This window comes from Triticum dicoccoides, chromosome 2A, assembly GCF_002162155.2.
Source record: "Triticum dicoccoides isolate Atlit2015 ecotype Zavitan chromosome 2A, WEW_v2.0, whole genome shotgun sequence".
Classification (NCBI taxonomy): Eukaryota; Viridiplantae; Streptophyta; class Magnoliopsida; order Poales; family Poaceae; genus Triticum; species Triticum dicoccoides.
In genome coordinates this window covers 413702841-413721229 of record NC_041382.1, presented here as the reverse complement: position 1 = coordinate 413721229, position 18389 = coordinate 413702841, and the positions used below count along the sequence as shown (strand labels likewise).

At 46.5% G+C, this 18389-nt stretch overlaps 2 protein-coding genes across 3 annotated transcripts in view; both read right to left on the bottom strand.

Annotated features, from left to right (window-relative positions):
• LOC119354743 (protein NRT1/ PTR FAMILY 4.5-like) overlaps positions 1–2130 on the bottom strand; it is a 5454-nt gene extending 3324 nt beyond the window's left edge. Inside the window, exons 1-2 of the mRNA XM_037621486.1 lie at positions 1865–2130; positions 1248–1465 (exon numbers count right to left, since the gene is read on the bottom strand). Of these exons, the coding sequence (XP_037477383.1) occupies positions 1248–1465; positions 1865–1955 (309 nt within the window). The 5' untranslated portion in view covers positions 1956–2130. The remainder of the gene's footprint in view (positions 1–1247; positions 1466–1864) is intronic.
• Positions 2131–2933: 803 nt separating this feature from the next.
• Positions 2934–15953, bottom strand: LOC119354742 (putative F-box/FBD/LRR-repeat protein At4g03220). 2 transcript variants are annotated; one of them, XR_005171194.1, is made up of 5 exons: positions 14812–15023; positions 14180–14345; positions 3754–4398; positions 3498–3546; positions 2934–3358 (listed from the first exon to the last, which is right to left on the bottom strand). XR_005171194.1 is itself a non-coding variant. In XM_037621485.1 (4 exons), the coding sequence occupies exon 1, from the start codon at positions 15785–15787 to the stop codon at positions 15026–15028; it is 762 nt and encodes a 253-aa protein (XP_037477382.1). In that variant the 5' UTR covers positions 15788–15953; the 3' UTR covers positions 2934–3358; positions 3498–4398; positions 14180–14345; positions 14812–15025. The 2 variants fall into 2 exon arrangements, 1 of the variants encoding a protein (XP_037477382.1); XM_037621485.1 differs by having other exon boundaries at positions 3498–4398; positions 14812–15953.
• Between the last annotated feature and the right edge of the window lie 2436 nt (positions 15954–18389).

Below are 18389 nucleotides of genomic sequence, written 5' to 3'. Positions count from 1 at the left end.
CACACACACACACAAAAAAAGAAGTAATTAAGGGGTTTATGTGCAAACAAGTTCGTCAAACTCAAAGCGGATGTTTGGTCGCACACATGTATGCTCCGCACCTGCGTGCTCCTGCGGATATCTGCATTTTTTATGCGAGACAAGAATTTCAATTTTGTATTTTTTTTAACTTCTCTAACTTCCAAAAAATTAAATAACACAAGCGTTGACAATTTTTGGGACCACGATAATTAATTGCACAACTCCTATTTGACTTTTTTTTTGAGACAATCCTATTTGACGCCTTCTGCGCCCCTTGCTGTGTTATATCCGCAAACCACAGCACACACACCCTCCGCGGGCCCGGCCCATTTACCAATATTCTTTTTTGTTAACCTGCGCAAAAAGGGTGCTCACGATGTGAATCGAACTCCAATTGAAAAAAGATAGTGTTGAAAGGGCGGCTGCCATGTCACACGAGAAGGCCCACTTTGGTGAGACGTTTTGCCAAACTGCCTTCTCCAGCGAGGGCTTCTAGAAAGCTGGTTGATATTTTGGTCAATAATGTTAAACATACAAAGAGTTACACGTAATTACACGTTGACTAGGACGTTTTCCATCTACTAATCAAACATAAACTCCCTCTCCCCTCTCTGATTTTCAGGAGAGGGGGGGACCGCCTCCCCACCTATTGACTAATCAGATTAACCCTCTTTGTGAAACCTTGTAACTTGTTTGTATGTGTAGCATTACTCTATTTTGGTTCCCGCGAGAAAGAAAGCGGGTCATCCAACTCTCACGGTCCCACCAAGGCACCAACTACTCCCCCGTTGTGTCGACCCCATCTGTGCTGTGTATGCCACTTTGATCGTCTCGTCGCTTCTCCTTTTTCCGCTCCTGTTGACGCGCCGATGGCACCCATGCCACCTTTGTCTAGCGCTTCATGGAAAAATCCAGCACCTTTGCTAGCTACCTAGTCGTATTCGTACGTAGCATCACTCAAGGTGTACTATTATCAGGCTAAAACGTCGTTGACTAGATTCCTTAGTTGGGAAATACTACTACCGACTGTTACTGAATGAAATGCATAATGGAGCAATCATGCATGAGAGGCTTGATGTAGATAAATAAAAGAAAAGCTCATTCCACTTCCATGGATAAAAAGTAACAAAAGCAAAATCCATCTCCTAAAGACATGGAAGTATATATATAGTGATCTAAACCATGGAAGTACTAATACGTATTTGTTTACAGAGCGAGTAGTATACCAGAATCTCGATCGGGCCGAAGATGAGGACGGTGTAGAAGCGCTTGATGTAAGAGTCGGCGAGGAAGGCCGCCGGGATGGAGAACATCTGCAGCGCCGCGAAGAAGTTGCTGGCCGTCGTTGAGGCCTCCGCCACCCCCATGTGCATGGTGCCGCGAAGGTAGGTCACCAGGTTCATGATGTTGGCGATGTTGGCAGCGTTGCTCAGCAGCACCAGAGCTGCATGCATGCACAACAACAAATTAGAAAGAAAAAATGTGAAGCGTCGATTAACATCTCTAATCTTGGCCAAAAAGATTAAGCTTCCTACTACCGAGTATGGTTTGTGGAAACACGCGACCGATGGCAAAAGTGGGAGCGAGAGTGACCTGCTACTGCTAGCTAGTCAGCAGCATGGCAGGGGGCAAGAAACCTGCTTGCTTGCTAGCTAGAGGGAGAAAAATCCAAATGGATCGATTGTTTACACATATGATATACTAACTCCAGAAAAGAAGGTTATCATTGTTGACAAAAAATGGGATGGGCAAGACTACTGGAGCGAGCAAATCAAAGGAACTTAGGAAGACATGAACGATGCAGTATGTATGCAGGCGTTCTGTTCCAATTCCAATTTCATACCGTGAATGAAGATGGAAGCTCTCACTCCTCCATGCTTCTTGGGGTTAACCGGCCTTCCCCTCCAGTCGACGAGCCCTGATGAGCTGCCCATGCCCTCCCTCCCGCCCTCCTTCCCTCTCTAGCAGATCTGCACTGCTTGTAGGTTGCTGCTGCCGGTGGAATGGCTGCTGGGCCTCTCGACTTGTGTCAGTCTTTCTGATGATGGTAGCTAATAAAGGAGCGAGAGGCCTTGGTGGTGGCACTGTTCAAGTGAGCACCAAGGAACGGGATGAATGACACAGCGAAAGGAGGTCCCAATGGACAGTGAAACGCCACCAACCAGCTACAAATAACAGCTGCAGTGCCAGTGCGGTCAGCTCCCAATGCTTCACATCGTGCTGCGCCAGTGCTACCCTGACCCATTTCCATTGCTGGGAAGGATGGTTTTCTTTGTGGTGGGGCTCAAGGTGTTGCGTGCGCTTCCACGGGTTTTTCATCGACTTGTTCAAATTTTTAATAGAAAAATATTCTTTCTTCTACGTTTGAGACTTCAAAAGGAGACTAATATGTCTATCGCTGATACTCGGTGAAGAAACCACTGTCCTTCTTAACGCTCCTTTACCTATTCTCAGTCTAGGAACAAAATATTCTCACGTCATGTCAGAGGTGCCGTGCCGCCACCACCACCAATGGTGCAAGCCAAACAAATACTGCATCACTCCCTTGATGATACAACTAGACAATCTGGAATCATATGTTGTCTCTCCACAAGGAGACTTTTGACACGGTGACATCAACCACCATGTCCATATTCCTCCCAGTGAGCCCTGTTATTTCAGGAGCAAGTCACCCCACCCAGACTATATACATTTCACAATCAACAATATCAGCTGGTTTACCAATAAGATACTACCACTTTAGCTGTGGATTCATCGTCACGTGAATACTGTGTGTCCGTTTTGATTGATGAAGGACACTTTTATTAACACAAAATTTAATATGCTCCAATTGCGTACACACCATTGTCAACAATGGTTGGTGCTTCATTCAGAGTAATGTAGACCCCATATGAAGCCAATTCGTCCAGCAGTAGATAACGGAGATGAACTTTTACATTGAAAATCATATCATTTCTACATAGTCTAAGCGCCCATAGTAAGGCAGATGCATCCACCCTTGTTAGCATATAAAACTTGTTAGGTATGTCATCGAACAATGACCATACAAATTGGCAAAACTTGTTGACAGATACAAATTGAACATTATTTTAGATGACTGACTATATAGAATGCGCAAACTTGCACTGAAAGAAGAGTTGTTTAATTGTCTTGCCATGGGCACAAAAACAATGCTTCTTTTGCTTCCTTGGCAGTTGCAGCGAGCAAGATTGTCCTTTGTCAGCACAACTTCCTCGGCGAAGATACCACATAACGGTCTTTCTTTTACTGATATCTTCAGCTTCCATATTTATTTTACTACTGTCCACTGGAGTCTTCAAGTGTGAAACCACCGTACCTATTGAGTCGACGCCCATTTTTGTTAGATTTCAGCAAAACTCATCCACAGCCTTGACAACATCAACCCATCAATCATACATAATTAACCAAGGGTGACCTACCAACAAGAATAAAGGTATAAGCAGGAAGACTATTACCTCAGGCTAGGAGTCCTGTTCTGGCAACCTTGTTTGGAACACTTGCCCTCTGCAGTAGATCATAAGTGCACGTCACATGATAAATACCACCAGCTTTCATTAGCAGTTAATGCTCTGGATATTAATCTCCCATCTAAACAGCTTATCGTAATTCACCCAACATGAAAGACCATTGGACATGTAGCTTCATGACATGAATCCATATATGAGACCAAGTTACTTAATTTCAGTCTCATAATTCATGAAAGAACCATACCTTTACACAAATTCCAGCAAAAGATATCAAAAGGGTGACCTTCCAGTCCCGGGTACCAATACAATAACAGAAATTCATAGCAGAAATCACCATGAGACTACTAAATAGCAGAGCACCCCACTTAACAAATGCTCTCAGCATCGATAGAATAGAAGTCAGGGTAAGCTGCTGATATCCTAGCAAATTAATTAGCATCCATAGTTGCATACAGATTACAAAGATAAACACACATCCCAGAAAGACAATCCCAACAGCATTGACATTCTGGCAACATGAATTCGTCAGCATGCCAACATTAGGACCAAGCAAACCAGAAGCTTGTGAGAATTGGCAAATCAGTGTGTTAATCTTCAGGAACATACAGAACTTTCCCCACCAAACAGCGGTGCACATAAAATTCCATATATAGTTCCGATGTGGAGAAGCTTCGTAACATCTGGCACAACCCCTTGGCCTTGCTTTCCGTAATTGAGTGATGAAAAGATACTGTCATCTTTTTTAAGGCCGTTGCACAAAATTACGTTCATGTTCAGTTCCTGATAGTTCACTAATTTCTACTTCTTGGAGGCGATCGAGCACAAGTTTCTCACTTTTCCAGTGTGTTGGCTGATCACAAATGCAACTCGATGGGCATGGAGTCTGCGCCTGAAGTGAGGAGCATATCAACTTCGTAAGATTAACCGATACGTTTCATGACGAAAAAGAGATGAAATTATAATTTATCAGACTGTCCGAGTACTTCGAGATGCATAAGCACATTTACAAATGAACAACACCAGGAAATAGTTTGAAACCAGCATACTGCAGAAAATGTGTTTGTTCTGTGTTACTGTGTACAAAGAGAATCTGGTACGACAAACACTATTATAGAAATTACACAAATTCTTAAGCATGATGATGTTCAGTTTGACCTTTGAACTTCATTGTCAATGAAATATCTTAGAAAAGCATATCGTAAGAAAATAAAATCATCTCCAAGTACTTGCTTTAAGGCTGGTTGTAATGGGAGTATCATAGTTACTATAATACATGCCAACTAGGCAATTTTGATGAGGTGGCATAGAATTAAATGAGGAAAGGGAGAATTGAGTATCATATTATGATACCATATCATAATAAATTCAATGTTGTCATGCATGACAAAAAATAAGACCACCTAAGATACTATGCACTATGGAGGTACTATCATACACTAGTATCATATGAATGATACTACTGTACGATACTCCCCACTACGACCAGCCTAAGTGTGTTATCAAGATTGAGCGTGCGACTGAGCCTGCCAGGCAATAAAGTGCAATATATCGTGGATGAGGATTTGTGGCTCTCGGGTGCCGCACACCCCTATATGAATATAGCATTAAAAAAATACCAGGAAATTTCAAAAAATTCTGAAATTTTGGGATATCAAACCTGGGTGCCCATTGTATACCCGTGTTCGGTTTCGTGGGGCAAGGGTACCCATGGTAATTTCGGTAAAAGAGTCAAAAAAATTCCTATGTATAGAAAAACTATTTGGATGGATCGTCCATCGGACCGTATTTCCTTCGCCACGGATACCATGGGCACCCATTCCAAACGAAATTGAACACGGGTGGACAATGGGCACCCAGGTTTGATATCCAAAAATTTCAGAATTTTTTGAAATTTCCTGAAAAAATCAGTACTATATTCATATAGGGGTGTGTGGCACCTGGGAGCTCCAATGCATTTCCCAATACATCGTCGCATACATTAGAAAATAGTACGCCGCTTTGCTTAACTTGAAGATGAAAGTATTAGCAATTACACGAGCCATATAATTTCCACAGTCCCAAAGAAAGATGGTGCTAACACCGCGGATGCTTTTCGCCCGATCTCTCTGCAAAACTGCCCAATCAAAGGCATCGCCAAGCTCCTCACCAATCGCCTCAAAACCTACATCCCACTACTCGTTCACGGTGACCAAACTGGATTTATATCTGGACGGTGTATTGCTGAGAATTTCATCTATGCTGCTGATTCTCTCAACTGTTGTCATAAACACAAAGCTGCTTCAATGGTCCTCAAGCTTGACTTCAGGAAGGCGTTCGACTCCATTTCGTGGCCTTCTCTGCTCAAAATTCTTCGCCATCGGGGCTTTCCAGATCGGTTTTGCTCTTGGATTGAGGATTTGCTCTCTTCCGGTAAAACTGCTGTCATTCTTAACGGGGTTCCTGGAAGCTGGATTCAGTGCAAAAACGGTCTCCGGCAAGGCGATCCCATCTCGTCGTATCTGTTCATCATCGTTGCCGATGTTCTCCAACAGCTCATCCTGTCTGCTGCCTCTGATCAAACCAACGAGCTTCACCACCCGGTCTACAATGATCTTCCGCCCTCCATTCTGCAATATGCCGACGACACTCTTATCATTGCCCATGCCTCCACTGCTGCTGCCCGTAAACTCAAGCAGCTGCTCGACGATTTTGCCTTGGCAACTGGTCTCCGTATAAATTTTGCAAAGACTACTTTTGTCCCCATGAATGTTGACGACACAACCGCCTCCACAATTGCCCAGATCTTTGGCTGTGCGATCTCTAGCTTCCCCTAGACCTACCTCGGCCTACCCTTATCCCCCACTAAGCTTCCCCCCTCGGCCTTCCAGCCCCTCCTCTCCTCCTACCAATCTTTCCTCCCGGGCTGGTACGCAAAATTGCTTAATCGTGCTGCAAGGCTTGTGCTCATTTCTTCTGTCTTAGACTCTCTCGCTACGTATTTCATGTCGGTTTTCAAAATCCCAAAGAAAACGCTAAAAGAGCTGGATGCCATTAGACGAGCCTTCTTTTGGGCTGCTGAGGAGATGTGCACGGGTTCCAAATGTTTGCTTGCTTGGAAAAACGTTTGTAAACCGAAAATTTTTGGTGGTCTAGGCATTAAGAACCTAGCTGTTCAGAATGACTGTCTCCTTATGAAGTTTGCTCACAAATACCTCACCTATGAAAACACCTCCCACCTACCTTGGATTGACTAGGTAGATAAGCAACGCCTATGCAGCCTCTCCCACTTGGTATCATGCCAAAACCCCACGTTCCTAACAAAAATTATCCAAGCTCAGCTACAACACTTCTCCCGATCACCTTCGTCCTCACCAATAATGGTCAGAAGACTTTCTTCTGGCTTGACACCTGGTTACTGCCAACCTCTCTAGCCACTGCTTTCCCGAGCCTGTATTCCCACTCTACAAATTTCTTCATCCCGGTGGTACATATCATGCGAGACGGGTTACAGGCAAACCTCTCGAACAGGATAACCTCGGCCGCCTCGCGCGAGCTAGATGCTCTTTGCTTGTTGTTGCAGGATGTACAGTTGACGGTTGGCCAGGAAGAACGGTTCTTGCTGCATGGGCAAAGCTACTCCTCCAAAGCCGCATATAAGATCCTGACGCATGAAGACTTGGAGGATGATCATGCTGATCTAATCTGGAGATCAAGAGCGCCGCACAAGCTTAAGCTGTTTGCATGGCTCCTGTTTCGTGGCAGACTAAACACTAGAGCAAATTTGTCCTACAAACACATGTCTGATTCCGCCAACTGCCCGCGATGTGCTGCTCTCTCTGAAGATACTTCTCACCTGTTCATCGACTGCCCGCGAGCTGTGCAGATTTGGGCACAATTAGGCCTCCCTACGACGCCCAGGTTCCAGGACCTCTGGCTGGTTCAGCCCCCGCATGAGCTTGATTGCAGGGTGTGGCCGGAAGTGCTCCTGGTAGTGCTATGGAGAATTTGGGACCCCCGCAATGCTGCTGTCTTCCGTTCTGAAGATCACTCTTCTCGTTTTACCGCTCAGAACATTGTAACTGACTTTGAGCTTTTTTTGCATCGCCTGAGAGATCCTGCTGACAAGGTAGCTGCCAGGTCTTGGCTTAGCTATCTTACCACACGGCTTGCCGTGCGTCTGTAATCTGTAACCTGTCACTGCTGGGCCCCTTTTGGCCGATTGAGAAATATATACAGGTGCCCCCCCCCCGTTGATTTGTTGGATTATGGATGGGCTTAGGCCCATATAAGACACTAATCCCTGGTTAATCTTGAGGCCCATGTATGAGATGGCAGGTGGTGGGAAGTTTAGCCCCACCTTGCTAGTTGAGGAGAGTTGAGACCCCTTTATAAGGGCTGCTCTACCACTTGCCATTGGGAGCTTGGGAAGAGGAGTGGTACACGCGCGCTCCTCCTCCTCCGCCGCCCGCCTCGCCACGCCTCGCCTCGTCACGACGCGCGCGCGCCGCGGGTTGCGGGAATGAGCCGAAGCTTATTTTTGCCGCTCATGAATGAATTAATTAATCAGGGAATGAGAACGGCAATAAGGTTTTTGGGGAGCATCTCGACGCGACTGCTCCCGATCCGTCCCCAACTCCGTTCGCCTCTGCTTCCACTACTTCCTCTGCATCGACACCATGGCTGACGACGCCGCTGCTAAGAAGAAGGCCACGGACGACGCCGAGGCTGCTGCTGCCGCCGCCGCGTTGGCCTGGCCAACCGGAGGGTATGATTTGTTCATCCCTCGTTTACTCATACTTATGCTAGCCGTATATGTGCTGCTCATAGAAGGTTCGATTCTATGTTCTGTACGTGCTAGTATGCTTAGGTATCGCTATGAGATGCATACCTTTTATGCCATGCTAACTCGTGGATAAGTCTAATCAGAGAAGTGCTAATATTTCCAACAATCCAAAAACCTTATTCTAGGCACTTTTCGATTCAAGGCTTTGATGCTACTCTGAAACCGGAAAAGTTTACCAGGACGCATTTTAAGCGTTGGCAGGCTAGGACCACCTTGTGGCTCACAGCGATGAACGTGTTCTGGGTTGGTGGTGTGTCCCTCACAGAAACGATTGCTCCCGAACAGGAGAAGGCATTTAGGGAGGCAACCACAATCTTTCTAGGAGCAGTTCTGAGTGTGATTGGAGACAAGTTGGTTGACGCCTATATTCATATGGGCGTTGCCAAAAACTTGTGGGATGCGCTCGAAGTCAAATTCGGCGCAACTGATGCTGGCAGTGAGCTGTATGCCATGGAGCAGTTCCATGATTGCAGGATGGTTGATAACCGTTCTGTATTGGACCAGGCTCATGAGATACAGTGCATTGCTAAAGAGCTGGAGCTCCTGAAGTGTGAGTTACCGAACAAGTTTGTCGCGGGTTGCATTATTGCAAAACTCCCTCCTAGTTGGAGGAACTTTGCTACTTCTCTCAAGCACTTGAGACGTGAATTCTCTGTTGAGGATGCCATTGGTCATCTCAGTGTTGAGCAGAACTCGAGAGCAAAGGACTCACACGTGAAAGGGGCAGAGGGTTCTTCTAGCGCCAATGTGGTGCAGAAGAACTTCCACAAGTTCAAGGGAAAGAACTCTGTCCAGCAGAATACTACCTTTAAGAAGAAGGGTAAGAAGAAAGACAAAAAGAGAGATGGCTGCTTTACTTGTGGTTCAGATGAACATTGGGCAAACAAGTGCCCAAACAAGTACAAGAAGCCAGCACAGGACTCCAAGTCTGTGAATGTCACTCTGAGCAACAATGATGCAGCATCTGGGTATGGTAATCTGTTTACCATACTTTCAGTCTGTCAGTCCACCGATTGGTGGATTGACACTGGGGCCAATATTCATGTGTGTGTTGATGTGTCTTTGTTTTCTTCCTACCAGGTCGCACGAGATTGTTCCGTCCTAATGGGGAATGGCTCGCATGCTTCTGTTCATGGTGTTGGCACGATAGATCTGAAGTTTACTTCGGGAAAGATCGTGCAACTGAAGAACGTGCAGCATGTCCCCGCCATAAAGAAGAATCTCGTTAGTGGCTCCCTTCTATGTAAACAAGGGTTTAAGTTAGTATTTGAGTCTAACAAAGTAGTCGTATCTCGATATGGACTATTTGTTGGAAAAGGATATGATTGTGGCGGTTTGTTCCGCCTTTCCCTGGAGGATTTCTGTAATAAAGTCGTGAACCAAATTCATTCTAATGTGAACGAATCTGAGGTTTGGCAGTCACGTCTTTGTCACACAAATTTTGGTTGTATGACGTGACTAGCTAAGATGGATTTAATCCCGAGTTCACTTTAGCCAAAGGCTCTAAGTGTCATGCGTGTGTGCAAGCTAAGCAACCTCGTAAGACTCACAAGCCTGCGAAGGAGAGACACCTGGCACCTCTAGAGCTCATACATTCAGATCTCTGTGAGATGAATGGTGTGTTGACTAAAGGTGGAAAGAAATACTTCATGACTCTGATTGATGATTCCACTAGATTCTACTATGTATACTTGTTAAATACTAAGGATGAGGCTCTACACTACTTTAAAGTCTATAAGGCTGAAGTTGAGAACCAACTTGAGAAGAAAATAAAACAAGTCCGGTCTGATCGTGGTGGAGAGTACTTTTCTAATGAGTTTGATTTATTCTGTGCGAAACATGGTATTATTCATGAGAGGACGCCTCCCTACTCACCCAAGTCAAACGGGGTTGCCGAACGGAAAAACCGTACTCTAACTGATTTGGTTAACGCCATGTTAGATACATCGGGTTTATCCAAGGCATGGTGGGGGGAGGCTTTATTGACATCTTGTCATGTCCTGAATAAAGTTCCCACAAAGGATAATGAGACTACTTCCTATGAGCAATGGGAAAAGAAAAGAACTACACTCTCTTACTTGCGCACTTGGGGCTGTTTGGCTAAAGTCAATGTGCCAATAATCAAAAAGCGCAAGTTGGGACCAAAGACCGTGGACTGTGTTTTTCTTGGCTATGCCAAGCATAGCGTTGGCTATAGATTTCTAGTGGTGAAATCTGAGGTACCTGACCAGAAGGTCGGTACAATTATAGAGTCTAGGGATGCTACATTCTTTGAGGATATTTTCCCCATGAGAGATATGCAAAGCAATTCTAGACTGGAATCTGATGAGACTCCTGAACCTGCTATTCCGATGGAATATTATGAACATAAAAGTGATAAGAGTTCCACGGAGGATGACGAGGAAGCTCCTGTTAGGAGCAAGAGACAGAGGACTGCAAAGTCCTTTGGTGATGATTTCCTCGTGTACCTCGTGGATGATGATACTCCCAGCTCCATTTCAGAAGCTTATGCATCTCCGGATGCTGACTACTGGAAGGATGCGGTCCGTAGTGAGATGGATTCCATCTTGGCTAACGGAACATGGGAGATCACTGATCGTCCTTATGGTTGTCGACCATTAGGATGTAAGTGGGTGTTCAAAAGGAAGCTTAGGCCCGATGGTACTGTTGAGAAGTACAAGGCTAGGCTTGTGGCCAAGGGTTATACCCAGAAAGAAGAAGAGGATTTCTTTGACACTTATTCACCTGTGGCTAGACTGACAACCATTCGAGTGTTACTCGCTTCGGCTGCCTCGAATGGTCTTCTCGTTTATCAGATGGACGTTAAGACGGCTTTCCTTAACGGAGAGCTAGACGAGGAAATTTACATGCAACAGCCGGTTGGCTTTGTAGTAAATGGTCAGGAAAGGAAGATGTGTAAGCTAGTGAAATCTCTGTATGGCCTGAAACAAGCGCCTAAGCAATGGCATGAGAAGTTCAACACTACTCTGACATCTGTTGGCTTTGTTGTGAACAAAGCTGACAAATGTGTATACTATCGCTATGGTGGGGGTGAAGGAGTTATACTGTGTCTGTATGTCGATGACATACTGTTGGGACCCACCTCAAGGTCATTGAGGAGGTCAAGTCTTTTCTATCTCACAACTTTGAGATGAAGGACCTGGGTGTGGCTGATGTTATCCTGAACATCAAGCTACGGAGAAATTCTGAGGGTGGAATTACACTTTTGCAATCCCACTATGTTGATAAGATTTTGAGTCGTTTTGGATATTCGGACTGCAAACCTTCTGCAACACCATATGATCCTAGCGTGCGGATTCGAAAGTTCAAAGGCACGGCTATAGATCAATTGAGATATTCTCAAGTGGTTGGTTCACTGATGTGCCTAGCATGTGCTACTCGTCCTGACATTTCATTTGTTGTGTGCAAACTGAGCCGGTTTGTTTTCAATCCGGGAGATGTGCATTGGCATGTTGTTGAGCGAGTGATGCGTTATTTGCAAGGTACTGCGAACTATGGAATTCACTATTCTGGGTACCCGACGGTACTTGAGGGGTATAGTGATTCGAATTGGATATGTGATGCTGATGAGATGAAAGCCACAAGTGGACATGTCTTCACACTTAGTGGTGGTGTTGTTTCCTGGAAGTCTTGCAAGCAGACGATCTTAACCAGATCGACTATGGAAGCAGAACTTACAGCATTAGACACATCATGCGTCGAAGTACAATGGCTTCGAGAGCTTTTGATGGATTTGCCGGTGGTTGATAAACCAGTGCCGGCTGTCCTTATGAACTGTGACAATCAAACAGTGATTGCCAAGGCTAAGAGTTCAAAGAACAACATGAAATCCACAAAGCACATAAGAAGGAAATTGAAATCTGTCAGAAAATTAAGAAACTCCAGAGTAATAGCATTGGATTATATACAGACGGCTAAGAATTTGGCAGACCCTTCTACGAAAGGGCTATCACGGATTGTGATAGAAAATGCATCGAGGGAGAGGGTATGAGACCCACGTAAGTTGCCATGGGGGTAACCCAACCTATGTGATCGGAGATCCCGTGAATTAGGACCTGGGAAAACAATCCAGCGGTCAACTGAGGAGAGTATCCTTAATTAATCCACTCCGTTGGAGATGCACAATACTCTCAATTCTGTAAGGCAGACTGACTTTTGTCTTAATGTGTTCCAAAGCTTGTGTAAGCAAGATGCTAACCTACATAGCATTCTTTGAAGGAACACACCTATGTGAGCCCGACTGCTGGTCACAGTCTATGAGATTGGGTAATCTCTATTAAGCTCATGAGAAGGTACGGAGTACGACTAATAAGCTCCACCCGTGGGGTTTAGCCTTCGGCAGCCATGTATCAGCTGACAATAGGCAAAACTTCTGCACGCCAAACTAACAATTTAAGGCATAGTCCATTGTTTAGTTGTGAAGAAGTCTAATCCTGTTGCTCTAGGTGGAAGTTCAACTTAACAGTCTTCACTGAAAATTCTGGTATATCAAACATTGTTTGGAACAGTTGACAAACTTATGTGCCTCGAGATCTGGTGGGGGATTGTTGGATTATGGATGGGCTTAGGCCCATATAAGACACTAATCCCTGGTTAATCTTGAGGCCCATGTATGAGATGGCAGGTGGTGGGAAGTTTAGTCCCACCTTGCTAGTTGAGGAGAGTTGAGACCCCTATAAGGGCTGCTCTACCACTTGCCATTGGGAGCTTGGGAAGAGGAGTGGTAAAAGCGCGCTCCTCCTCCGCCGCCGCCCGCCTCACCATGCCTCGCCTCGTCACGACGCGCACGCACGCGCCGCGGGTTGCGGGAATGAGCTGAGCCGAAGCTTATTTTTGCCGCTCAGGAATGAATTAATTAATCAGGGATTAATTAACGAGTCGCTAACATGTGGGCCACTGTCCAAGACGTTGGACTGTGGGCTCCCTTGCCGGGGGTGCGGCCCTTGCCGGGACCCGCGTATTCGTCGACTCCCTTGCCGGGAACAACGACTCCCTTGTCGGGAGTGGGCCGACTCGGTCGTGGGCCTCGGCAAGGCCCACGACTTTCTTCCTTACGGACTATATAAGAAGGCTCTGGCCAGTGAAGTAACCCAGCTCGATTCACTCACACCTCTCGCGTGACCTAGCCGTCATCTACTGTTCCTCACTCTGTGCTGCCTTCGGCGATCCCATCCCGACGACCGCGTGCACGGCTGGTCGGGAGAGCAGGTGCCTCCGTAATCCTGTCGTTCGAGATCCTGCCCGGGAGAACGACAATAAGGTTTTTGGGGAGCGTCTCGACGCGACTGCTCCCGATCCGTCCCCAGCTCCGTTCGCCTTTGCTTCCACTACTTCCTCTGCATCGACACCATGGCCGACGACGCCACCGCTAAGAAGAAGGCCACGGACGACGCCGAGGCTGCTGCTGCCGCCGCCGCGTTGGCCTGGCCAACCGGAGGGTATGATCTGTTCATCCCTTGTTTACTCGTACTTATGCTAGCCGTATATGTGCTGCTCATAGAAGGTTCGATTCTATGTTCTATACGTGCTAGTATGCTTAGGTATCGCTATGAGATGCATACCTTTTATGCCATGCTTACTGTTAACTCGTGGATAAGTCTAATCGGAAAAGTGCTAATATTTCCAACATGATTCCTCAAAAAAAAATCCACAGTTAAAGTCTGGAGACAAGGTATTAGTATCAAACCAACACCTAGAGTAGGCCAACTGGCAATCGAGTCTAGGTATGCCCGAAAGTGCAAATGCATATTGTTTTATGTGACTAACCTAATAACTCGAGTATTATACATGTTTTAAAAAGTTATAAAGAAATTAAGGATAGTTTTACCTCAAAAGTAGTTAAGTGCCAACTTTCTTACACCAGTACACAGTCCGAGAATGTGGAATGAGCTGGCACCAAAGCAATGTCCGTTTGACATCACAGTCAGGGACAAGCATGTGACGTCAGGGAGCCTTGTCATGTCATGCATCAAGTATCGATAGTTACCTATATCCTGCAGGTTCAGATGACGTCACAAAAAAGGATTATATGTAATGTCCGGGAGCCTTGGCATGTCATCCATCAAGGTTTGTATGTAAATCACAAAGGAGAGTAATGTGTCACAGTTGAAAAGTTCATTATCTTCTTGGATAACGAATATTCTAGCCAGAAAAAAACAATACAATATAAGAGATGAACATCAGCCGCGCTCAGGCTCAACACATGTCTATTACAGAGATTTGAGCAAATAGAAGCATAGAACAAGCGAGAAATTTGTATGGCTATTTTAGAATGTGATATTGTCCCATTGACACATTCCTTCAGTTAAACTACATGTTTGTCTCATTATCAATTGATCACGTTGTCCCAATGACACATTCCTTCAGTTAGACTACATGTTTGTCTCATTATCTATTGGCTTATCTGCTTGACACAAACTTGCGATGACGACATAACTTCACATATAAGATGGAACTCACCGGATTATAGAGCAGTAGGAGGGTTAGACTGTGCATGACCTTGAAGTCCCCCAAGATCCTCAGGCAATCGCGATTGGGTGTAAAATCAAGTGGTCCATATACGAGAAAAATGCCAACGTGCAGACATTGTAGATGTGCCATCTCGCCAAGTTGGACAGAGCATGGATCATAGGCATCATTCCAGTGGAGCGACACCAGCTCAGGAGCTGAGATGCTAGCAATAGGTTGATTCGGAGCAAAGCAAAAGGATCACACTTAGCTCTTTGAGCTTCGGCGCCACGACAGTGAGCTGCTGCAGGCCATCTAGATCCTTGAGCTTCAATTGCAGGAGAGACTCTGAGCGGATGGTGAATTTGTCGATGCCTCGGGCATCGTTGATGGTGAGCCTTTGCAAGCATGGGGACCACGCCGAGGATACAACGTCACCGAGCAAGCACGGACCCTGTACCTGGAAGCTATTCAGGCGAAGATCGGTGAGCCGAGAGGATATGGCGGAGGCTGGCACTGCAATGCCAAGAAACCCTAAGTGGAGCGTGATCGAGGTGGCGTTCTCGAAGCATGGCAGTTCAAAGGCGCCTCTGTCCCCGGCCTCGTCGTCCGGCGACACGGTGTTGATGAAGAATAGATCGCCGGAGAGGCGGCGGGCGGCGATGGGGAGCCACGCGGCCATGAAGTCGGCAGAGGCGTCCGTGGCGAGGATGCGGAGAGAGCGGAGGGCCGGCGCTTGATGGGCGGCGAGGACGGCGGGTACGCTGTATGGGTTGATGTCGGGGAGAAAGTCCAGGCCCGGGAGGAGGGCCCAGAGGCGGCGCCAGCGGCTGGAGAGGACGCTGGTCCGAGCGGCGACGGCGGTGTTGCGGAGCTTGAGAAGGATGTGAATGAGAACGTCGTCGGATAGCGCGCTGAGGAGGTCCTCGCTGCCGCTGGCGGAGAGCTTGGCTCGCTTGGCGGCGGTCTCGCCGTCACTATGCTCCATGGCGGAGGGATTTCGCGCGCCTCACATCGGGTTCACGCTCACTAGTTGGGGATGGGGATGGGAAAGAGCCGGCGGCGGGGGATGGGGATGGGTCGGCGTCGAGTTGCGGGAGAAGGGCGGCGCCGTTGCCACTGCGGCCGAGGGACGGACGTCAAGCGAACGCCCAGGCCCAGGAAGCTTAGTTGGAACAATTTCAGCCCAGCAGCTCATCGTTAAGTTTTTCTTTTCATTTTGGGTTTTTATCATTTTGTGTCCCATTACTCAATTTTGCCATCAGAAATTTCAACTGCTCAAAAATGGCATCACTTCGTTAGAAACATGCTCAAAAATGCTACTGAACACCATTATTGTGATCTCAAATCTCTTTTGCCATGTTATAATGACATAAATACCTATGAACCAACATGCGAGCTCTTCCTCTATCTCACTACAATAAAATGTGCGGCCCACTTGTTCCCAACAGCGTTTTTTTTTATAAAATTATTCGCTTGATTACTCCTGACAAGTGGGGCGACGCTTATCATTGTGAGATAAACAGAACTGACATATGGATCTAGACTTATTTTTGTCATATAACATGGTCAACGGGTTTGACGTGAAAATAACAATGTCTACCCGCAAAAAAGACAATGTCTAATGGCATTTTTGAGCAAACATTTAACGGAATGATGGCATTTTTGAGATATCTAATGGTATTTTTGAGCAAGCATCTCACGAATCGATGACATTTTTGAGTAGCTGTAACTTCTAATGGCAAAAGTGAGTAGTGGGATACAACTAGTGGCATAAATGATAAAAACCCTTTCATTTTGGTCAGTCGGCATTTAAAATACAACATTCAAAACAGCGTGTTTAAATCGTTTGAATCACTGTGATGGTAAAAACCCGTTATCATCATGTTCTCTGCGATAACAACTTCAAAGGATGATCATAATTGTGTACTCTAGGCCACCCAAGCCTTTGGGATTTGGCGAAATCATCCGCCTAGCTAGCCGTACGATGCACGTATGATGGCCCTTCGATGGCAGCAAATGGAGCTGTCGTTTTCTCTCTTTGTTCTTCCATCCTGCACCCCATGGCGTTTGCACACAAAAAAAGGTTCAGCACAGCAGCTTCCATGGCAGCACGACGTGTCGCGCGAAGCACCGACAGCGCCCGGCGGCGCTCCCTTGCAGCCTCGACGAAGCTTCAACGACCCCCACGGTGCTTCACTGCGGATCCGACGCGCTTCATTGCAGCACCGCCAGAGCTCCATTGCAGCACTTGGTCGGCCTCGACGGAGCTTCATCGCACCATCGACGACCTTCCTACAAAGCTCCAACGACAGCGACGGGTGCTACGACGCGGCTAGGCGGCCATGGCAGAAGTTGCGATGCAACGGATGGTGACGCCGGCGGAAGCTAAGATGCAGCATCGGTGGCCATGACGAATGTTGCAATGTTTCATGCTATTATATTATCAATCTTGAATGCTTTATAAGCTTTAATATGCAATTTTATATCATTTCTTGGGACTGACTTATTAATTCAGTGCCCAGTGCCAATTGTTGTTTTTTGCTTGTTTCTGGCTTTTCAAAAAATCAATACCAAACAAAGTCCAAACACGATGAAATTTTACAGTGATTTTTTCTGGACTAGAAGGGACCTTACAAGGTTCGGTAGGAGGCCAGAAGACCTATGGGAAAGCCACAAGCTCACCAGGCGCGCCCCCTGAGCTCGTGGGTGTTGGGGAACATAGTGATTTCAAAATTTTCCTACGCATACGCAAGATCATGATGATGCATAGCAACGAGAGAGGAGAGTATCGTCCACGTACCCTCGTAGACCGTAAGCGGAAGCGTTATGAGAACGCGGTTGATGTAGTCGTACGTCTTCACGATCCGACCGATCCAAGTACCAAATGTACGGCACCTCCGAGTTCAGCACATGTTCAGCTCGATGACATCCCACGAACTCTGATCCAGCAGAGCTTCAAAGAAGAGTTTCGTCAGCACCACGGCGTGATGATGGTGATGATGTTGCTACCGACGCAGGGCTTCACCTAAGCACCGCTATGATATGATCGAGGTGGATTATGGTGGAGGGGGGCACCGCACACTGCTTGGAACAATCAAATTGTGTGTCCTAGGGTGCCCCCTGCCCCCGTATATAAAGGAGCAAGGGGGAGGCCGGCCCTTGTAGGGCGCGCCAGGAGGAGGAGTCCTCCTCCTAGTAGGAGTAGGACTCCCCTTTCTTACTCCTACTAGGAGGGGGAAAGGAAGGAGGAGAGGGAGAAGGAAAGGGGGGCGCCCCCCTTCCCTAGTCCAATTCGGACCAGAGGGGGAGGGGGCGTGTGACGCCCCAAGACCGGAGCTTCAGATGCCTTCTGTGGTTTCCGGGTTTCGTCGTGTGATTTGTTTGGTTCGTTGCATTCATCATTGCATCATGTCATCATGCAACCCGTTCTAAAACTCAACTAAATAAGTTGCATGGATCTTCGATCCATTTAAACCGAGGGAATTCACGTGGTGATTCTCTTTACAACATATACCCCAATATTAGGGAGTTATATTAAATATTCCACTATTTTGGAATACACCTTAACACACTTGCAAAAAAACCAA

Bases quoted from the DNA above. Each gene is read 5' to 3' on its own strand.
- LOC119354742 (XM_037621485.1), bottom strand. From the start codon at position 15,787: ATGGAGCATAGTGACGGCGAGACCGCCGCCAAGCGAGCCAAGCTCTCC.